Source organism: Hydra vulgaris, chromosome 07 (genome assembly GCF_038396675.1).
Source record: "Hydra vulgaris chromosome 07, alternate assembly HydraT2T_AEP".
NCBI lineage: Eukaryota > Metazoa > Cnidaria > Hydrozoa > Anthoathecata > Hydridae > Hydra > Hydra vulgaris.
In genome coordinates, this window is record NC_088926.1 from 17,726,856 (window position 1) to 17,751,440 (window position 24,585).

At 27.8% G+C, this 24,585-nt stretch overlaps 1 protein-coding gene across 1 annotated transcript in view; it reads right to left on the minus strand.

The window, feature by feature from the left end:
* Positions 1 to 486: 486 nt before the first annotated feature.
* The window catches only part of LOC100209578 (chloride channel CLIC-like protein 1), a 44,888-nt gene continuing 20,789 nt past the window's right edge, over positions 487 to 24,585 (minus strand). The window contains exons 4-5 of the mRNA XM_065801243.1: positions 5,492 to 5,690; positions 487 to 1,417 (exon numbers count right to left, since the gene is read on the minus strand). Coding sequence (XP_065657315.1) covers positions 725 to 1,417; positions 5,492 to 5,690 — 892 coding nt within the window. The 3' untranslated portion in view covers positions 487 to 724. The remainder of the gene's footprint in view (positions 1,418 to 5,491; positions 5,691 to 24,585) is intronic.

A 24,585-nucleotide genomic window follows, 5' to 3' on the forward strand; every position in this document is an offset into this window, starting at 1 on the left:
ATTTTACTATTGTAGCAACTTTCATTATTGGGAATACAGAGTAAACAATTTTTGGGCTTTTTGGAATTTGATTAAAAATATTAAACTGAATATAAGTTATTCCGACGCTATATTTTTAGAATTTGTCTATCTAAAAAACTAAATAACTAGGACTATTTTTATCCACAAAAATTTCTTTACAAAACATTTTTCTAATCCTATTAATAAAATCACATGTAATCTCTAGTGCACATATGTTTCGTACATTTGAAAATATTAAAGTATTAAATGTAAAGACAATATTATGCTTTACAAGCTGACGGCTCAAAGAAATATTAATACTAGAAACCTTGTTCTCAATTCAGACATTATGCTTTACAAGCTGACGACTCAAAGAAATTTAAAAGAAATTTTCTCAAAAAATCTAAAACTAGTCATTTTTACATGTCAAATAGAAACCTTACACGTTAAATAGGAACCTTATAAATTTATCAAGCTTGCATACGTAATATGATTTAATAAACTCTAAATATTATATCGAAAACTTTTAAATTACTATTATAGAATATCCACAACATTGTCCGTAACATAATGTAACTGAACTTATATAGATAACAATATAGATTGATAATTAAAAAAAAAATTAAATAAACTAAATAAAAAAATTATCTAGTACAAAATTAACGGTTGCCATTTGACGCTTCATAACATTCAAAAAAGCAGGTATTAGATTTTGAACAAGATTTCACTGATTAACCATAATATAGCCGCTCTCCATGTGACTATCGCGATCATTTCCCCCAATTTCCGGTACTGTACCTTCATTTGAAAAAAAGTTTTCATTTTCGCCGATTCTAGAACTACCCAAGTCCTGAATATTATTAGTTGAATACAAATTATTATGCAATGGTGGCCGATTCATGTGTCTGACATCTTCACGCCACTCTGATTCGCACGCTTGTGATACTTCAAGAGCGTCACCGCACCTTGATCTAGAATAAGTAACGTTCAAATTGCTGTTCAAACAGTTAACCTTATTAGATATACTAGACTGTATTTTTTCCGGTCTATTTTTATGTCGGATGGGTTGATTATCAAAACCGATATCATCGATACGATATACTTTATCTTTACACTTTATTTTTCCTAACATTAACGTCTCGTTTTTTTCTTTTAAAAGACTTATTTGCTCCTCATAAATCTGTTTTATTTTTGAAACATCCGTATTTTTAGATCCAATGCGCAATAATGGCGTCGAAATCTCAAACCCGGACAGTGAAAATATCAAAACAATCAAAAGTATAAAACTTGCAGTAAAGACAATCGGTTGCCACTGCATTGGAATTTCATTAAAAAATAATTTGAAACATTCTCCAGATGTTGCAGCAAGGTGTTTGAGCGGTTCCCCACAGAAACGGGATAAGCTTGTTGATGCTGCCTTAAAAAAACGACACAAAAAATTTAATATAAAACAAGTAGCACTATGCATCCAAAAATAATCACAAACACGATCACTGTGTATAAGCGCAAAGTATCGCGCTTTGCAGGTAAGCATCTAATTTTTCACATTTCATCTCATTTTTCTTTTTAATTTTTATAGTCATACTAATAAAGAGTTATTAAATAAAAAAAGTTAAATAAAAAATATTAATTAAAAAAAGTTATTAAATAACTTTTAGAAAGGAAGGTGATATTCTACTTAAAAAACTATAAAAGAAATCGTTTCTAAAACAAAATATAATACTGTGTAACAAAAACCTTTTTTCATTCAAATTCATTCATGAAATTATAAGAAAATAATTTATTAAAAATGCAAAACTTTAATTCAATTTTAGAAATGTTGGCAAGTTAATGCCGAAGTAAATAGTACTTTTGGTGTCAAATCCTCGGCATTTGTTTGCCAAGGCCAAAAAAGCTGAATTTCGCACGCTGTATATATATTTGCCTATAGTTATATATACCTGTGTGTATATATATTTGCTTACAGTTATATATACCTGTGTGTATATATATTTGCTTATAGTTATATATACCTGTGTGCGAGTATGTAAAACTAAAACAGTTTTATTCACAGTTATGAGTTATGGTTGGTCAAGCTTTTGACCTTTTAACACTTGGAAAGTTAATTTTGGGATTTTTAAACTAAATTTAAAGCCAACGAGACAACTGCATCCTAAGTTTGTTTTTATATTAGGGGAGTATAGGTAGAACTTTCAAAAAATATAATCAAAAAAACCGAGGAAAACCATTTCTTAGACTGAAAAATGATAAGCTGAAATCACACATTTTGAATTTGGTGCCTACTTTAAAAACATTTATATCAAAACATAACAATTTCCCGCAAGGCATTTCATTGCTTTTTGGAAAGGGTATCCTATTGCGATTTTAAAGGTTTAAAAAAATTGACTGGGGTATTGCTTACGAAAATACTTATGAGCCATCAAACTGTCGAAAAAAGTTTTAATTAGCACTCAAAAATCAGCCGTTATGAGAAATGTCCTAGATAGAGGATAGAGGGGGGGGGGGGCGGTGATCTTATAGGGGTATTTAGGTTTCCAGGCTTCAATTACCACATTTTTTTGCAAAACATTTTCATTTGATATATGCACGAACATACTTAAGTTTGGAGTTTGCACAAGAGTTGAAAGTATCATTTCTGAAGCATCGAAAAATTATATGCAATTGGTTTGAATCATAAACTGCTTTGCATATCTATATATGTTAAACTTTTGCTTCTACAAGCTTCTGGTCTCCTTGCTGTTTTAAATAAAATGGTGGTGGAATTTCATAAATAATTTAACTGACTTTGTACTTTATAATATTAGGAAAAGCTGACCACTTAAAATGGCTCTTGACTCCAAAACTATACTTTATAAAACTTACCATCAAACAAAAATAAAAATTTATTTAAAGTTAGTAACACAACCAAAATGACCGATTAATGTTCAAAAGATACTTATTTTCAAACTGAATGAAAATGAAGTAACTCATTTATAATCCCAGGATAGTAAAACCTTTTGGCAAAGGTCCCCATACCATGACTGAATGAAGATGTTTTATTGTTTTTATGGTATACTTTGGATTCAGGCGTTCTCCCACAGGTCTTCTAACATAATTAAAGCCCGTGGTTTTAATTTGTTGAAACGTACTTTCGTCTGTAAACATTACGTGTTCCCACCATTCCGGTGTCTTGTCTTTTAAACTCTAACAAATTTTAATCCTAGCTTGTAATTGAGATGGAGTTAATAAAGGTTTTTTAGCTGGTCTTCTTGCAACTAGACCAAAATCATAACACAACCTTCTTTTAATTGTTCTTGAACTAATAGTAAGTCCCCTTTCCATAGCAAGTTGTGATAACCTTGCAGATGTTGTGTGGGGCTCACTGTTAACAACATTCTTTAAAAAACGGTCTTCTCATGATGTACTCACATGTTTTCTACCACAATTTTTGCGATTTGAATAGTCTTGCACACGTAAAGCATTTTGCACGGCACATCTTGATATTTTTAATTGTTTTGCTATACTATTTGAGAATAGCCCTCTGAAAATAGTGCATTTATTTTACCTTTAACAAAGTTATTAATATCACGCTTTTTACCCATAATATCACAACTATGGCAACCTGACAGTGTAAAATAAATCAAAATATCTTCAAAAATCAAAATATAATAAAAAAATTATTTGTATCTAAGGTAATAACGCCATAAATAAACAAGTTAAAAAAGTTTAAAAAACGTAGCCTGCCTTAGTTTTTTGGCCACTACTGTAGATGCTTTTAGTTTTTAGTATACTTTCAGGATTTGCAAAAATTTTTAGAATCATAACAAATTGTATTATTAGGTGCTATGAAATCTACTCTTGAAATCTGTTGCAGTTGTTTATCAGTAAAATCAATTTAATATCGTTTGCTGCATTCAAATATATTACTTTCTATTTTTGAACATCAAAGCTAAATTTTGCAACATAGAGAAACCATTTATATCTACAACAGTAATATCATAGAATCCTGCTAAAAATTTTCGCTAAGATGTTTTAATTGCATGAAGTATATGCCACAAACTGATATCCGGTAATAGAGAGTAATTCTCACATCTGCAAACTTCATTATAAAATGCAATTGTATTTCTGGATTTCCGCAGTCAAAACTAGACGAGATACACCATTTGAAAAACTGCTTGAGATACTTTCACCATTTGAGTCAAATTTAATTTTTATGACTCATTCAACATCTTGAAAAAGGCCGCTGTTAAATACGAAATCAATTCTGCTTTTTTCTGATTTAGAACCATTTCAGGTAATTTCTTTTTCAACAAAAAAAGTTACACTTATGTTTTTCATTATTCGTACCCAGTCTACCTTGTATTTGGAGCATCCAAAAACTTTCATAATCATTTTCAACCAAACATTGAACAATATGATTACCGGTAGAGTCACTTTCTTCACAAATTTCAACAAATTTTATTAGACCTTCAGGTATGATTGTCTGAAGTATCCAAAGATTTCTATACAATATTTGAGATAATATCTTTACTCTGATCTGAGAAAATGGCTCCAGGGGACCATTTTGTAAGCTGTGGCTTTTTGTAAGTTGCTTTTGTTTCTTCCATTTTTGTGAGATTAGATATCTTTTATACTGAAAAGGACTGTTGTGAATTGCTTCTGTTGTTCTGCCTCTTTTCTCATAATGGCTGATTTTTACAGCCTTCATCAAAAATTTTATTCACTTCCTTCAAATATGAAAGAGTTTAAGAAAACAAAGCACCACTACTTATTTTAAAGGAATTTGAATTTACTTCTAAAACCTGAATAAATTAGATTTTTTTTTAAAATAAGCAAAAAAAAGATAAATAATCAACTAACAAGAGTAAAAAGAATATCAGAATTCAACAGATTGCTTTGATTTGATTGCAGATTCAACAGATTGCTTTGATTTGATTGCAGATTCAACAGATTGCTTTGATTGCAGATTCAACATCCTTTCACCTTTTGATCAAATTTTTGCAACCCTGTGCTATTGTTGCTATGGTGTTGGTTTCATTTTTTCTATTAAGCCACATATGTTTCATAACAATTCCTTAAGTTATTAATTTACCACATATTAGTTTAAACAATATTTCAAAATAAGCCTCAGCCCCTTTGCTACCATAAACCTACAACAAACTTAAGCTTTGTAACATTATTATTGTCTGAGTTTTCTTTAAAACATTGTTAAAAGTTTTTTTTTAAAACACAACAAAGCAAATATAGGGAGTTTTACAGTCAGAAACACACTGTTTCTTTTTTTTTTTTTTACAATTTTACAATTGTTTTTTTAAACATTAATATACAGTTAATATCATAAATATAATATTTCTAAATTGAATTTAATATTTATATTATCAAATATTTATGTACCTCTAATATTTTATTACTATATTTTTTTATAACAAATTTATTTAAAAATTATTTTCAATAGTAACAAAAGACAACAAAAATATTTTTGTCGACCCTGAAGTATAAATAATAAACTAACCATAAGTGGTGATACTTCCCATATAGGATCAACTAATATAGATTCATAATACATAGCACATTGATCAGGTGTTGTGCTGATCAAACCTTTGAACCACAGTCTAATGTTATTCCAAGCAGTAATCTTATTTGGAGTACACTCATGAGGAATGTCTTTCAAAGAAGTTGCAGTTTTTTTACTAAGTGCACTCTTGTACATTCTAAATTAAAAAAAATAATTAATTTATTAAAAGAGTGTAAGAAATGGCAACATGATGATTAGTTTGGTCATTGGTTCAAGTTGCTTTGACAAAATAAAAAAAAACAAAAAAATAGAAATTTTGCAAATTATTTAAACTAATGAACAATCAAAATAAATGAAAAATTTTTTCATTTTAATAATAAAATTAAAAAAAGTACATGCAGTGAAAAAACAACATTTTTTTTCATTTATTAATTTTAATACTTTAAACAAATAAATGTAATTAAATTAAAGTCAAATGCTACTCAAATCAAATAAAATTAATTTAAGAAGTAATATAAAATTATGTAGCATAAAGTAAATTAGAAAACAATGTAATAAGAATTTGATTAAAATAAACACATTGTAAATGCTTGTAAACAAACGTTGTTTTCTGTTTTAATTTTTCTGTAATTTTGAACTTAAATAATTAAAGAAAAAATTATATAGTTTATATCATATTTTTTTGAAGATGTTTTTTCCTAAGATTATTAGAAAAAAATTTTTTTTTCACATTACACCGCCATTTTCACATTACATCAGCATTTTTACAAATTATTTTTTTTAAACTAACTAATCTATGATTAACATTTTATTTGCTTTTTATTTAATTGTAGTTTTTAGCTTGTTAAATTTGTTATTTTGCTGTATTTGCAATTTTAAGCTTGTTGCATTTGTGATTTTTAGCTTGTTGTATTTATTGTTTTTAGCTTGTTGTATTAGTAATTTATAGCTTGTTTTATTCATTAAAAAATGCATTAAATACAATACTCTTTTCCATGACAAATCCATGTGTTCATGTAATAAAAAGCCTACAGATGTCCTAAAAGTAGCCTTATTTAACTGAATTTTTAACTAACACAGTACCCTAGTAGCACCCATAGGCTTTGAAATGACTTTAGGGATAAAAAAGTTTAAGAGAAAATTTTTGTACCAGATTTTAAGTATTTATGTGGAGGTGTTTTTCACAAATTTCAAAAAATATTCTACAACATCCAAAAAAGGTATGACATTATTTTTACCAAAATCTTGAAAAGCCATAATAATTAAATTCTACATTTTTTATAAAATAAATGTTCGGTTCAAATAATATCATTCTTCATAAATATATTATGTAGTAATGTATTATAGCAGTTTAAAACAACAACAACAACAACAACAACAACAACAACAACAACAACAACAACAAAAAAGACTCTAAATCCAACATTATTTGACCACAAACACAATGCTTTCTTAAAAAAATGTTAAATTCTTCAGTAATAATTCTTTCAGTTGTTACTTAATTCTTCTTATTCTTTGTATATATTTTAAAACATATTCAATTACACATTCTTTGAGTTTTGGGCTTTATTCCAGACAAACTATCACATCTAGCTCAATTAACTATAAATCATTTTTGCTTGGCTTGTCATTGAGCAAAGTCGCGTCCTTTTACTTTATCTACCATTACATGTTATAAGTATTTTCAAAAAAGTGTTTGTCTTAGAAAGTATGGTATTATTCAACTATTTTCAAAAATGTTTGGCTTTTTAAGTATGGTATTATTTCAGCTATAATTTCTGAGTCGATAATAATAAAAATTTTTTTTTTATTATTAAATAATTTTTGGCTAACTTTGAACAAATTCTAGGCGGCTCATAAACATTAAGTGTAAATGTAATATAGCTCAAGCGTAATAGTAAATTTGTCCTATTAAAGCAAAAAAACCTCCAGGTTGTCCAATTTGTGCATCCCCAGAGTTTAATGTAACTACTAATCATCTTCCATTATTTTTTAGAGACTTATCAATTCTTTAATGCCAACCCATGAGTTGAATGTATCAGGGTACCCATACCACTTTACTAATGACTTGTTTTTGAGTTTACCAATAATTTTTCAATCCTAAATATTTTTTAATTAGTTTTTTGCAGTTCTTGTTCATAAAAAGTACCTTGTATTTCTTCACCATTATAGCCAGTTATTTTATACGTCGATGGATCTGTGAACTAAATCTGTGACACAGTAAAAACCTCTTCAGTCCATCTTGGTGTGTATCCTTTTTCAAACATTAGCTTCTTTTTAGTTATCCTAACTAATTGAAAACTTTGGTTTAACTTGCTCTGATCGGGCCTTTCCATTTAGATTCAACCAAACAATATTCTCATTCTTTTTATCGCTAGCTGCAACTGGTATCATTTTAATTGAAGAATGCTTTGTGTTGTTGTATTTATTTACCAGTTCATCTAAAATGTCAATATATTTTCTAGTAGAATTAGTACTTAAACATTTTTTCTTTGATTGTTCTATTCCAACGTTCAACTACACAATTTTTTTCTTCATTTTCAGTTGAATATAACTGAACACCCAGTGCTTTAACATGCTTATTATAAAATTCTAAGCCTTTATCAACCCATATTTTATTACACCTTCTTTATTTTAAGATTTTATTTAATGCATCAGCAATATCAACTCCAGTTTTACTCTTCAATGGAACAATCCATCCATACTTTGAAAAAACATCATTAGTATGTATTTTATACCATCATTGATTTTGAAAAAAGATTGCGTGTCAACTAAATCAACAGCCCATATTTCATCAATTCCATTTACAATAATTTTTCTTTTTCTGAAATGTTTTACAACTGGTCTATGAAGTTTGTTTGCAAGTTTATCAGTTTATTTTATTTCTTTATCCTTGTCTTTTTTACAGGTCGTTTGTAGTTTTTTTCAACACCCTACCCAAACTTTGCTTTATTTGATATAATAGGTTTTATAATCGCTTAATTCTTTCACGTATTGTTGGATTTTTTATAGCATCCATTTCTTTGAGCATAACTTTATCAGCTTCATTTCTTTTTGCTGTATCTGTAAAGTATTTATAAGCAAGATTATGATGGTAAGCTGCATTATCAACTCTATCTATAGGTTTACTCCATTCTTTTAACGCGTCAGTAGAAGTTAATTGTTCATCTAAATTAGTACCAGGACCTGCAAAGTTCATACCAGGTAAATGCATTTCACCTGGGAACTTTGACCATGGTAGTTTTATTTTACTTGTTGCTAAATTAATTGAACTAACTAAATCACCTCCTGTTTTTGCTGATACGAATTTAGTTTTTGTTTTTCTACAAATTCCACGTTGCATATTTCTTTTGTTTTTACTCACAACGCTTATCGGGTTTAGTGTATTTGTTTTGTTTTTGCATTTAACACAGTACATTTTTTTTAATATACAATATAAAAAAATGGATATTATAGATTTATCATGGAGTGTAAATAACAATAAGAGAAATAATAATAAGTTTTTACCTAAAAGTATGAGGAATTATTGTTTGAAAGTCAAGTTGCGTAAAAGCTACTTTATTATTGAAAGGCTATAATAATTTACAAGTTTTTAGAAAATCTCTTTTTCAACCAGAATACAAAATATTAAAAAGATCTTTTGAAAAAAAGTTAACAAAAAGAAGTTACTTTTGAACTATTTAAGTTACAAGACAAAATAGAAAATAGATAAAATAGAAAAATTAAATGCGAACCCTGTGTTTATAATTGAAGACATTTCAAAAAACTTAAATGAGAAAACAAATATGGAGTGCAAGTTTTTTGAAACAGCTCATGATGTACCAGATCCTGAAGATTTTGATATTCATAAGAATAATTTGATGATATTTGATGATTTACAATTAACAAAGCAAAATAAGTGTGAAAAATATTATATAAGAGGAAGGCATAGTAATGCAGATTGTTTCTATCTTGCACAAAGTTATTTTATGTTACCTAGGCAAACTATAAGAGAAAATGCAAATTTAATTTGCTTATTTCCACAAGATTCAAAAAATTTAAATCATATTTAAAAAGATCGTGTTTTAAGTGATATGACAAAAAATGAGTTTATAAAATTTTGTAAGGATGCCTGGTCAGAGCCTCATGGACTAGTTATTATAGATCTATCTTCTAAAAAAAATCATAGAAAATATAGAAGTGGATTAGATAATTTTTTATATACCAACTTTTGAATAAAAAATGTTTTTTTTTAAAAAAAATTAAAAAAATTATAAAAATTTTTTTGTTCGTATATATAAAAAACAAAAATGACTTACGTATTATCGAATGGAAATAGCAATATCATAAAAACTAAGTTTGCTCCTATTATTCAACTTAGACAAAATAAAGAATATGAAATGTTCTAGTTAGTTTAGAGTCATATTAAAGTTTTCTGAATATTAATTCTTTAAACAACAATTTTAGATATAGCGCAGATAATGGAGCAACTTGGCATGATATAAACATTACAGAAGGATGTTATGAGATTTCTGATATAAATGAATATATTCAATAGATTATGTTACAAAACAACGACACTAGAGCAGGAGTTGAAAGTATTAAACTTGAAGGAAATAATAATACATTATGATCAGCTTTAGTTATTGCAACTGGTTATAAAGTTGATTTTATGACTTCAAATTCAGTTAGAACTACTTTTGGTTTTGACAATGGAATATATTCATCAGGTTACAATATATCAACTAATATATTAAACATATTAAGTATACGTAATAGTATACGTGTTACAAGTGATATAATAGAATTATCATATATAAATGGAGGAACAGAAAACGTTATATATTCATTTTTCCCAACTGTAGGTCCTGGATTTAAAACTGCTCAAGAGCCGTTAAACTTAATTTATTTACCAGTAACACTAAAAACAATTTCAAAAAAGGAAAATAAATTGCTTGATCAAAATGGAAATCTTTTGAATTTACGAGGAGAAGAAGAAACTATTACATTTCATACAAGAGAAAATTTTTTTTTTTTATGTTGTCTATAAAAAAACAAAATGAGTAAATATACTAATATTAAAATAAATATTTTGCAAAGGTCAATTAGAAAAACTTAAAAGAGTAATTGAAGATGGTTATGGAGCTAGTATTAAATTATCACATTCAGATCTTAAAAGTGAACATGTATTAGCTGTAACAAATACACAATTGAATAGAATTACAAGAGCATATGAAAAAGGTACTGATGTAATAATTAATTTAAGTAAAGCACAACTAGCTCACAATTCTAAAATAGTGGGAGGATTTATTGGTGCACTTTTACCTTTACTTTGTACAGCTGGAAGATTTTTATTATCAAGCGTGGCTCCAACACTTGCAACAGGGTTATTAACAGGAGTAGGTTCAGCAGCTGGATCAGCTATAGTTGATAAAATTGTGTACTTAAAAAAGAATGGACAAAGAGTTAAAATGACAGCTGCAGGATCTGGTTTATATTTGAGACCATGAAATAAAGGAGGTTCTCTAGGTGATGGAATGTACTTACGTAGTGGGAATGGATATACATTAGCAGGTTCTGGTTTACTATTAGGACCAAGTTCGCCATATTCTATTTTTGAATATGATTCTTTAATTTTTGGAAAAAAAAATTTTTATATTGTATGTTTAAAAATAAAATGTCAAGAAATAGTCCACCAATACTTAAATTTATAAACAAATATAAAAGAGTTGAACTTCCTTAAATACTTTCTAAGCAACACAAAGAATTAGAACACCCTTCAGTATTAATAAATGATAATAGATGAAATATTTACACAACATGACATTACAATAAAATCTTTATCACATCAAAATATTCTTTTAAAGTTTGGTGTAGCAATTAATGAAGGTGTTGCGTTAGTTTTACCAAAACAAGAACTTTTAAAATTTAAAATGTTACGTTTACAAGATTCTGTAATATCAGAGTCTGTTGATGATATTGTAGTAAATGTTGTTAATAATTCTAATTCTGATGTATTAATTAAAAAAAGAGAAAGTTTATGTTTTATTAATTTATTTTATAAATATTTTTAAAAAAATATTTTTTTTCATTATTAAAAACGGAATACAATTATAAAATATACCCAACTCTTCCAGATGTATCTACTGAAAATCAACCACCTGTTGAAAACCAAGCTCGTGTATATCCTCTACAAAAAATTAATGAGATTCAAAAAGAAATTCAAAAAGCGTGAGAGAAAAAAGAGAACTATGCTAAGTATCCAAATCTTCAATTAAACCTGATGAAGAAAATAAGATTATTAGTGCACATATATATATCGCCTAAACACAATTAGTGATATTCAAAAAGATATAGAGAGTGAGAGAGAAAAGAGAAATATGTTAAGTAAAAAGTATCATAGAGCTGTAAAAATAATTTCAGCAATTGACAATGCATTACCTAGCAAGCACTATGACACTTGGAACTATTGGAATTGGTTTTTTAGCAACAATAATTGCAGCACCAGTAGTTATTGCATGTGAGGGTGCAGCATTAGGAGCAGGTGTTTTACCAATAATAGGTGGATAAATGAAAATGAGTATGAATTAATACTAGGACATATAAATGAAAATGAGTATGAATTAATACTTGGTGAAGTTGAAAAATTTCAAGTAATGCTTGAATAAATTAGAACAAAAACTGAAATTGATAAACAAACTAAGGGATCATTAATTAAACAAAGAAGAGATGAGGCAGTTAGTATACTCCAAAGTAGATTTAGTATAAATGTAAACGTAAAAACACAAAATAATTTATTAAAAAACATCAAACACAACATAACGATTTATGTTGTGTTTTTTTATTTTCTAGTAAATAAAATATCATTTCCAAAAATTGAAGATCCTGAAGAAAGAGATCCAATTGTTAAAGAATTCTTAGATAGTGAAAAAAGAATACAGCAGAATAATTTATATGATAAGATGGGAGAACTAAATTACAGTTAGACTTGAGAAAATTGTACAAGCCATTAATTGATAGTCAAGCTGGAATAAAAGAAAACATATCTAAATTGCACGATCAAGCTAATAAATTGGCACTCACTTTTTCAAATGCTTATCCTGAAATAATGGCTGAAAATGCATATAAAGAACTAACCTTCATAAGAAGAAACTAAGGCCTTTAGGCTCAGAAAAATTCCAACAGATTATCTAAAGAATGTATACTAATAGTAAAATGTCTACATTTAGAATACATTCTAAGGATGACAAGTTATACATTGGAAAAAAAACAATATTTATCAATGATGATGATATAACTATTGATAGTAAAACATATTATGGTACTCCTGGTCTTTAGGAATTGATAACAAAGTTTAATCCTAATAAGGCAATATATACTGAAGATGATCTTAAAAATTATGATATATGAATACAAATTATGATATATTAATACAAACAGATGCAATTACTATTGAAAACCCATACAAACCAAAGTCATCTAGGAGTGGAAAATACAGAGAAATAATAGCTCCAATTTGGAGAGATAAAAAGAGAATGGGAAGCGTGAATCAAAAGGAACAGGATTACAAGCTATAATTCTTCCTAGTGACCCTATGGCGCTAATTGAAATGCTCGAATTATGTATAGCTGCACGGAAAGCATAAATACTGGATCAAGAAATGAAGCTGTTGCAATTTGTGATGAATTATTACAGTAAGGTTTTATTAATAGTGCACAGTATAAATCAATACAAAATAATTTATAATTATATCTCAATGCATATTAAAAAAAATACATAGTACATATAAAATGCTAATTGTTCATAATAAGAGATATGTAAAGAAACATGTTGTTGGAGGAAGTGGCATATTTGACAGTATAAAAATTTTTTTTAAACGAGCAGCAGCATCAAAAGTAACAAGAGTATCATCAGCTATGTTAAATAGGTCAGGTCAAATTTAGGAAAAACTGCAATAACTGCTGCTAAATCAGCAGGAAAAGAACTTTCAACGTCAGCAATAGAAGCTGCTAGAAATGCTGCAGTTGAAAAAGGAAAACAATTAATTGATAAAGCATCTTCAAAATATAATTTCACAACCAAATACTGCTATTGATAAAAAAGTAAAGAAATACTTTCAAAATTAATAAATAATGGAGATAAGATGACAACAAATACTGCTACTAATGAAAAAAGTAAAGAAATACTTTCAAAATTAATAAATAATGGAGATGAGGTAACAACAAATACTATTAATAAAAAAGTAAAGAAATACTTTTAAAATTAATAAATAATGGAGATGAGATAAAAAAAAACATAAATAAAATAATGATGGAGGCTGCAATAAAAAATTAACAGAAAAAAAATCTCAAATGAAAATGCTATAATAATAAAAGATCTAGTTAAAAAAGGACGTGGTCTTAGACTTGCATAATTAGTTTATACAATTATTAGTTTTTTAGAATTGTCTAACAAAAGATTTTTTTTATATTGCATATAAAAAAACAAAATGACAACTTCTGAAGTATTAAATTTTACAGAAATCGCAACTATGTATGAAGGAATTGAAAGATTTGAATTCCATGAATGAGTCAGTGGCTTGTACAAACCTAAATAGTGCATTTATTTAGTCAAACAACATACCAATTAGCAAACCAAGAAGTAGAAGCTGTTTATTATCCAGGTCAAGCAACTACAGTGTTAAAAATGCTTAAATACCCAAACGACTTTTTAATTAGCACAAGGATTAAATCAATTGTGGTATAAAGATTCTGCAACAACAGCAGTACTTGCTGATAACTCAGGGTTTGCATTAAGACAAGCATACATAATTCAGAAACCAACTAAAAAAGTAACATTTTCATTCAGCATGCCTTTAAGGCACATTTTTGGATTCTGTGATGATTACGACAGTAGTTACTTATGGATTTAAACATACACCAACTCTTGTAAAAGAAAGTGACGATGATGCAATTTTTAGACTTGCTGGTGCAGCTGCAGGAAAAGTTAATCTTGATAAAATATCATTGTTTATACCACATGCGATTCCATCAGATGTAGAAAGGAATAATCTTTATAAAACTATTGAATCAAAAGTGATACTTCCAGAAACTTTTTGCTCAGTGTGATACTATATCTGTTCCACAATCTACTACATTTTTTTGAAGATTGAGCGTAAAGACATCTCCTGAAAAACTAAGATACATTATTGTTGGATTTCAAACAAATAAGGATGGAAGCCAAGAACTTAATCCTCCTGTTTTAATATCATTGAGCTCCAATTCACAAGCTAGAACTATATAAACCTTTGATTTTCTATTTTCATTTAGTATTTTAATTGCACTATTTTTTATAAGATTCATAAATGATAAAGCATCATAACCTTTTTCACCTGCAGCTGCAAATGTTTTTGTAACATTCTTAATTGATGATTGTGTTAATTTAAATTCCATTGCTTTTTCATTTCTTCATTTTTTCATTGCTATTTATTTTTATTTCCAACTTTCAATTTATTGAATAAATTTTTTAATGAGTTGATTCTTTGATTGAATTTATTTTTAATTGCGTTAGGTACGTGCGACACAATCAAATTTGCAATAGAATTAAATCTACTTTTTTCAGATTCTTTTTTAACAGTAGAATTATTGATTGTAGTAGATTCTTTTTTTGCTGTTAATGTATTGACTGTATTTTTAATCGTATCAGGAACATATATGACATAAGCCAATTTACAGTAGATTGTACTGCTCTTTGTTCAAGTAATGGAGCTTGTACTGCTCTTTGTTCAACTAATGGAGTTTCTTCTAACGCTCTTATGAGATCACTTTTTCTCATTCTATAATAATACTTAATTTTTCACTCTTTTGCGATTTGTTGTAATTCTTTGGCATTTTTGTTTTCCATTTTTATATAACAAAATTTTTTTTTATATTTTTATTTTTCTTATATCACTTTAATATTTTTATTTTATTTACATAAAATTTTTTTTATTTTCTTATAATACATATATAAATTTTTTTAATATATGTAAAGATTTTATATGATTTCTGTGATTGTTTCTTGATTTTTTTCAGATTTTAACACCAGCCCAGTTACATTTACTGCGAGTAATGAAATAGATGATGTTGCACAAATTTTTGTTGACAGCTTAGAAGATATTAAGAAAATTTATAACACAATTAAATTTCCAAAAAAGGAGATATTTACTCCTGAAAAAAAGGATGATTTTGGTGCTGCAATATCATGTCACATTTGTGGAGAAAATCTTGAAAAAGATAAAACATGTGACCACTGCCATTTTACTGGAAAATATTTTAGTGCTGCTCATAAAGATTGTATAAAATATCCAAAATTCTTTCCAGTTATGTTTCAGAAATTTCAGAAATTATCATGAGGAAAGTTGAGTTTTATACCAAACAAAAAAGAAAAGTATATTAGCTTTTCTAGAGAAATTAAAGTTGGTGAGTTTATTAGAGATGGTAAGAAAGTTGAAATTAAGTGTGAACTCTGTTTCTTAGATAGTTATAGATTTATGCCTTCTAATTTAGTTTATCAAAGAATTTAACAAAAGATCAATGTAAAAATATTGGAAAATTTTATTCAGGTAAAAAATTAGATTTGTTACTAAGAAAAGATGTGTACCCATATGATTGGGTTGATTCTATTAATAAATTTTCTGAAACACAAGTACCACCAAAAGAATCGTTCTTCTCAAAGTTAAATGATGAAGGTATTAGTGATGATGATTACTCACATGCACAAATTGTATGGAATGAGTTTAATTGTGAAACATTTAGAGATTACCATGATTTGTACAGCATTTCAGATGTGATGTTACTAACTGATCTATTTGAAAATTTTAGAGATGTTTGTATTAATTGTTATAAATTAGATTCTGCTTGGTATTATACATCACCAGAATTAGCTTGGGATGCAGCACTAAAGAAAACAAAAATAAAATTAGAATTGCTGAGTGATTATGATATTGATGATAAAGCAAGGAATAAGAGGTGGAATTAGATATCTAATAGATATCATAACTTGCTGAGTGATTATGATATGATATTGATGATAAAGCAAGGAATAAGAGGTGGAATTAGATATCTAATAGATATCATAACTTCTAATAATAAGTACGAAAGTATGATCAAAACAAACAACATCTAGATATATTTAGATATTTAGATGCTAATAATTTATATAGGTGGGCAATGAGTAAACCACTTCCAACACATGGTTTTAAATGGATGGATAAAAACAAGTTAGTAAACTGGAAATCAATTGTATATTAGAAATCCATTAGAAATCCTATATTGGAAATCCTGTATATTAGAAGTTGATTTAGATTACCCTGAAAATCTACATGATGATCATAATTATTATCCACCTGCACCAAAAAGAATAATCGTTGATAAAGTTGAAAAGTTAGAATCTAACTTGAATAATAAGAAAAATTATATAGTTCATTATGAAAATCTTAAATTGTATGAAAGATTAGGATTAAAGATTAAAAAAATTCATAGAGGTATAAAGTTTGAAGAAAGAGCATAGTTAAGTGAATAAATTGAACTAAAAACAAAACTAAGAACTAAAGCAACTAATGATTTTGAAAAAGACATTTTTAAACTCATGAATAATTCAGTATTTGGAAAAAAAAAAGGAGAATATTGAAAACAGAGTTAATATTAGATTAGTTACAAACAGAGATGCGGCTATTAAATTAGCATCTAAACCAAACTATGAAAGTAGAACAATATTTGATGAAAACTTAATAGCAATACATATGAAAAAAAAAAAATTACTTTATAACAAACCAATTTACTTTGAAATGTCTATATTAGATTTAAGCAAAACACTAATATATGAATTTCACTATGATTACATAAAAAATAAATATTGTAATAAGATCCCATTTACATGTAATAAGATCCCATTTACATGAAGTTTACACAGAAGAGATCAATAAAATAGCATTAAGCTCAGAAGACGATAAAAGAGTTATTTTAGAAGATGGCATACACACATTAACATATGGACACTACAAACTAAAAAAAGAAAAAAATAATAATTTATAAGTCAAATAGTTAAACGAGGTGAAATAGGTCAAAGAGGTCAAAGAGTTATTTTTGAAGAAAAAAAACAATTTATAAGTAAAAATGGAAAAGATTAATAACAATTATCACAAACTTATCAATGTTGAAGGAATATTTTTACCAAATGAACCGCTAACAAATTTTCAATTGATCAAAGCAGCAAAAAAACTAAAGCTAAAACATTTTAAACATTTGTAAGAGATGAATTAGCTAAAAATATACAAAAAAAAAGAATGTGGAATATTAAATACAGGAGATTCAAGTATGCAGGGGTTTTATTGGATTTGCTGGTACAAAGACGTAGATAAAAAAACAACTAAGTTTTAACTCTTTTGCACAACCACCACCAGTTGAAATTGTTAATTATTTAAAAAGTCCTGTTTATTATAATAGTGAAAGAGTTCAGTTTGGAAATACCTCATTCTGTGGACACTTGTGTCTATATGTTTTAAAAAACTAGATGAAGGATATGATTTTCAGAATACTATTAATAATCTATAGTAAAAAATTTTTTTCTATATATATAAAAATGTCTGTTGATAAATTCAGACGCAATACTATTTCAACTGTAAACGGTTTAACAACATCTGAAGCTACTAACTTGTTTATTAGGAAAGATGGAAAAAATAATGCAACTAGTAATATTAATATGAATTCTATTAAATTAATAAATGTAGCAGAACCTATTAACTCAAATGATGCTGATTTGAGTTAATAGTTTTGGCGGTTTAGGAACATTACCAAATTCAAGTTTAACGTGTCTTGGAGTAAAATCAGACTATTGCACCAAATACAGGTGTTGATGCAACAACAATTTTTGTTTATCCTTTTGGTCCCGGTATTCTCAGAAAACTATGGTTAGCATTTGTAGGAGCAGATGCTAATACAAATGTACCAGGTATTATCTACTTCTACAGATAGTACTGGAATAAATGATATAGGTTTAGCCTGTGATTTTTTATTTTCTCCACTTGATGGACCATTTTATGCAAACTCTTTACAAGGTTGTAATGTGCTTACTGCTAATGCATTAGGAGGATACTTTACACTTGATTTACCATTTAATTCTAGTCTAGTAATTCAATTATACAATAAAACTAGTAATGTAGTTACATATTGGTTACAACCTTTTATTACAAGAACTCCATCAATAACTCAATCATTGTCATCTATTAAATACTAACTCTGTTATATAACCTTGGACACCATATAACGAAAATAATTACATATTATTTCCTGGATTTGATGTGAATAGTATATACTGTATATACTGCTCACTGGTTTAGAAGACTTGTATATTTCTTCATGGAACGGCATTAATCTTAAATCCTTTAATAATAAATTATCTGGATTATTGTATCAATCAAAAGATGGAATTAATTCTACAACTGCTATCTCATTTTACAGAAATTATAGTCAATCCGATTCCATGCCTAGTGTTGCTAATGGAAGAAGATTAGTAGTTACATTAAACTTTGGGGATGCACAAATTGGACAATATGGAAGTTTTTTGCTTTAATAGGACAAATTTACTAGTATGCTTGAGCTATATTACATTTACGCTTAATGTTTATAAGCCACCTAGAATTTGTTCAAAGTTAGTTAAAAATTATCTAATAATAAAAAAAAAAAATTTTATTATTATCGAAATTATAGTTGAAATAATACCATACTTTACAAGCCAAAAGTTTTTGAAAATGGTTGCAATAATACCATACTTTCTAAGACCAACACTTTTGAAAATGCACTTTTTTTTGGCCCAGAACCCACCTTTTTCTACTACTTTTATTAATTTCATCATTCATTTTTAATGAGTCTTTATTGATGAAACACAGTGTTAAATGAAAAAAAAAATTGTTAAGTGATTTTCTACTAATTTATAATTGCTCTGTTCTTTTAAGAATATTGAGCACTCTATTTTGTAGAATACATTTTAAAGTTGTTTATATATATATATATATATATATATATATATATATATATATATATATATATATATATATATATATATATATATATATATATATATATATATATATATATATATACACACACATACATACATACATATACATATATATATACATACATATATATATATACATATACATATATATATATATATATATATATATATATATATATATATATATATATATATATATATATATATATATATATATATGTATATATATATACATATATATATATATACATACATATATATACATATATATATATATACAGGCCTTGGCGGAAGTAAATGAGTGCAAGAGCGGAGAAGAGTTCTTCTATAATGAACATAGGATGCCATGCAAGCTGCTCCTCTAAACAGTTTCTGACGAGAGCTTTTTATTTTTGAACAAGCTATCTGTTTATTCATCAAAAAAATTGCTTATTAAATAAATTTGATTTTATACTTGTTACAAGCATATGTTTGTAGCAATAATTACAAAAATATATACATAAAAAGCCTCATTTATTGCGCCGTGAAAAAATTCTTTAGACAAGCGTTGTCTTTGCATTTTCACACTTACTATCCATTTATTTGTTAACAACATTACTTATTTAATTAAAAAATTGACAAATAGCTATAAAAAAATTACTGCTTATAAAAAGTGTTTTAAATTTTCTTATAGTCAAAGAATGCAGGCATTTTAAGAACTATTACAACAATTAAAAATTCCAGAATAAAAGTGAATAAATATTGAAGTTTTTATTTATTTAATTGCTGCAAGCAAACACTATTAAGTTGGGAGTGTGAGTTTTGGTTGATGAAACTAGAGATAAAAGATCTTTTGAGCAGCGACCATAATAGTAATTGTAGAAAAGAGAAAGAGATGCAACTTTACAACATTTGGAAAGAGGCTCAAGCTTAGCAGAGAGACCGGGCCCAACTACATTTACAATGCGTTTTTGGATCTTGTCTAAAAGAGAAAGAGCATCATTAGAAGAACCAGCCCAAATATGACAACAGTATTTCATACAGGGACGCAGTGATATTTTCATTAACGTGAAGTAAAATTTGAAGTAAAAATAATTGATTTCGTTAATGTGAATAAAAACTTAAAATTAGGATATATCTGAAGAACGAAAACTGAAATAGAATTGAATATAAGCATCAAAAAACGAAAATAGGAATAGAATTAAGAATTATTAACGAACGAAAATTATTGAATATTAAAAAAGTTTTGATACAATAATTAGTTTTTTTTGACAATTAGTTTACAAATTTTACATACTTGGTTTGAAATTGGCGCACATGTTTGACCATAACGATGATATTTGAAATGATTATAGAATGTATTAATGGACCACAAAACTGGTCACGTGCTTGTCATTACGTTAAGTATAAATTCAATGCGTCCAATCTTTTGTTGTAAAATAAAATAAAAATCTATAGATTCAATTTATTATTCCTATTTATTATTTCTTAGCTGCATGCACTTCCTGTAAGAGCCATCAGGCTCTTACAGGAAGTGCATGCAGCTAAGAAATCTGACGAATCTGAATCTTATGAGTTTGAATCTGACGAGTCTGAACATGAAACTGATGAGGAAGAGATCCAGTCTCAGTCAGAACAAACTGATTTATTCCTAACAGATCATATTCCATATCATCGAATGCCCTGTATGGCTCACACACTCTAGCTTCTCATAAAACCAGTTTATGAACATTATAGTGCAACCATCTTAGAAACGAGACAAGTTGTATCAAGAATTAGGAAATCGAGTGTGGCAATTGAGAAACTTATTGACAAGTGTGGGAAGTCTGTGATAACTGACTGCACCTCAAGATGGAACAGTACATATCAGATGATTGACCGGCTGTTGAAAATCATCGGTGAATGAAGTTCTTACAGAAATTGCTACATATTATTTTATTATTTATGTAAATTTATGTAAATAATAAAATAATATAAATTGTTATAAATTTATATAAATTGTTTTCGGAATTTTATTAAATCTACAAAATTGTGTCTTACCTTATTTAAACTAAAAAAACGAAAATGTTAATAAATTGTAAGTTTATTAGTCATTATCATTAAAAAACAAGACAGGGCATATAGTCTTTAAATTAGGTTTACTAATAACACGGAAAGACTTTACCCTGCCTTTTAAATCACATCACAACAGCATGGAAAAAAGAGACGTATATCAATGACAATTATTAGTTATTACAATTGTTATTAGTAAACTTTAATTACAGATAGTTTACTTAAATTTAGGAATCGACACATTCAAAGCAAGTGAATGGGTTCGTCTTCAAAACATTTCTTCACTTTCGGAACCATTTGCAGTACAAACAGATATACTTCAGACCAATGCCCAGTCTCTTTCACAGGTTCTACCATCTATACTCAATTTGGAATGCCATTTACAAGAATATCCTACCAACAAGTCTTTGACAGCGAATCTTCTTGGAGATCTACGTCAACGGTTTCAATCAATTCTGCAGCCGGACTCAGATACGTTTAATCCTCTTCCGTCTGCTGCATGTTTGTTAGATCCAACCATTGCTGTCTTTACACTCACACCGGAAATGGACACCTTGCTCCATGCAGCAAAGATGTATATAATAAAAGTTTGTGGAGTAGAACAAGAATTACAAGCTGCTGCTGAGTCAAATCTGAATGTGAATTTGCTGCCATAAAGCGCTTTAAGTTCTTGTCAAATAAAATCTTTACAAAAGAAGGAAAGATTTATAACCAAGACAATATCACTGTTGCAAGTCAGCAGTCAAGGTATTTGGTTGACATAAGCGGTGATGAAGCGCTGCCAAGTAACGGTCTGCTCTTTTGGAAACAAAACAAAAGCAAGTATAGCAAGATTGCAATTTTGGCTGAAGATTTACTGTCAGGTTTTTTTAGTAGTTGTCGTTTTTCAGGATCTTTAGGCAGTTTATTGAAAAGCTTTTGGGGTTTATTGGTAAAATTTTCACAGGGGAAGCTGAAAAACAAAAATATCTTTATAAAATCAATTTTTTTTTTTAATTATTATTTGTAACAATATTGAAAAAATTTATTTTTACAAAAAAAAAATTTTTTAATTTATTTTTTACAAAAAATTTTTTTTATGGGATTTTGTTACCAGGAACAAAGGTGGGGTGTTGTTTTGGCTTCATATTCGAACTACTAACTGCTTCTAACTCACAGAAATATTAAAAAATTTTTATAAATTTTTACTCACTAATACGTTTGTAATCTTTATTATAGTTTGCGCCAACTTACCTCGGGGTGGGGTAATTTTTTTTTTTTTTTTAAGGCCCCGGAAGGAGCCATAAGATTTTTTTTTTTTAATGAATGCAACAAGTACAAGTTACCCAAATTCATAAACTTCAAGATTGCACTTTAATTTTTTCAAAAAAATGTGTCGTTAAGACTACTAATTGCTGCGAAATTTGATAGAAGTAAAATATGAACTGATTTAGAAACTGAAATAAGAATTAAAATGATTGAAATCATGAGAACTGAACTGAAATTAATTTAATCAGAACTGATTCAAAAGAAGTAAAATTAAAATTAGAAATTATATCAATGCTTCAAGAACTAAGTAAAATTGGAAATTGAAATTATATTTAGAACTTAAATATCAATGCAGGGACGAATACGAGATTAGTTATATACGAGGTAGAGAATGGAATTAGGAGAGAGAAAATGGCGAGCACGATAAAAAGACGCAACCTTAGCTTTATAAGTAAATTAATATATAAAATATATAAATCATTACAAAAAATCAAAACTATTAAGCAATAATTTAAAATGTAATAATCTTATTTTTTATCAATATGATTTAGAGTGTAATAATTTGATAAATATCAAATAGTTGAATCTAATCAAAAACATTTGCATTTAAATCGGCGCTCTTTTTTTTTTTTTTTTGCAATTGCCTTTTAAAAAGCATTGCATATACACAGTGTGTCCCAAAAATATCCGAACTTTTTGGATATAAAATAAAACACACATTATATCATCATTGAAAGTTATTATTTATTCAAAATAGGTTCCATCAGACTCAATACAACGTTTGGCACGATCAACCAGCACATGCATAGATTTTTTTATGTCATTTATAGGAATGTTCTTCAGCATCTCGGTTACAGCTGCTTGAATGGCTGGGATATCATCATAAAATGCTCCTTTCATCTTGGTTTTCAGTTTTGGAAAAAGAAAATAGTCACATGGTGATAGATCAGGCGAATATGGAGGGTGGTTGATGAGAGAAATCCGTTTTTCATCAAAAATTCGTTCACTTTTTTGGTCTTGTGAGGCGGTGCATTGTCGTGCAATAAAAACAGTTGTTTTCCTGTTGGATATTCAGGTCTAACACGACAAATTCTTTTCCACAAACAATCTAAAACGCCTAAATAGTATTCTCCATTAACAGTTCGACCTTCTGGAATAAATTCCTTGTGGACAATACCCTTCAAATAATAAAAAGTAATCAACATTGTCTTGATTCGAGACTTCTAGAAACGCAATTTTTTTGGTTTTGGCTCGCCTTTGGGACTTCCATTCAGCATTAGTTTCAGGGTCATATTTAAAGCACCATGACTCATCACCAGTTATGATCGAATCAAGATAGTCTGGATCGTTTTCAACAGTTTCAACAATGTCTTTTTTTACTTGTATTTAATTCCTCAGCCAACATTCTCATAGTAAAATTTGCATCGATACCAATGATTTCACAGACTTTTTCCACCAATTCAGCACGATTACTTAAGATTAATTTAGCAAGATTTTTTGTTTTAATTTGACGTTACCAAGTTATTTTGTGATTTTTAACAATGTAAAGTTTTTATTTACGATTTTATTGTTTATTTTATTGTCATCTTGACAACAGTACAGGGTTCGGGTCTAATACACATTTGTATTTGTGTTTGGTAATAATAGGCTGTATTGTTATTAAATAGGCTACCTTAGACTCTACAAGAGAGTCTATATTGTTATTATTATTTTTTAAGCAAAAATGTTTTTCATTGCAAACCAAAAAGACCGCTAAGTTTTGTCAGTTTTAAATCTTAAAGGAACAAATTCAGCTG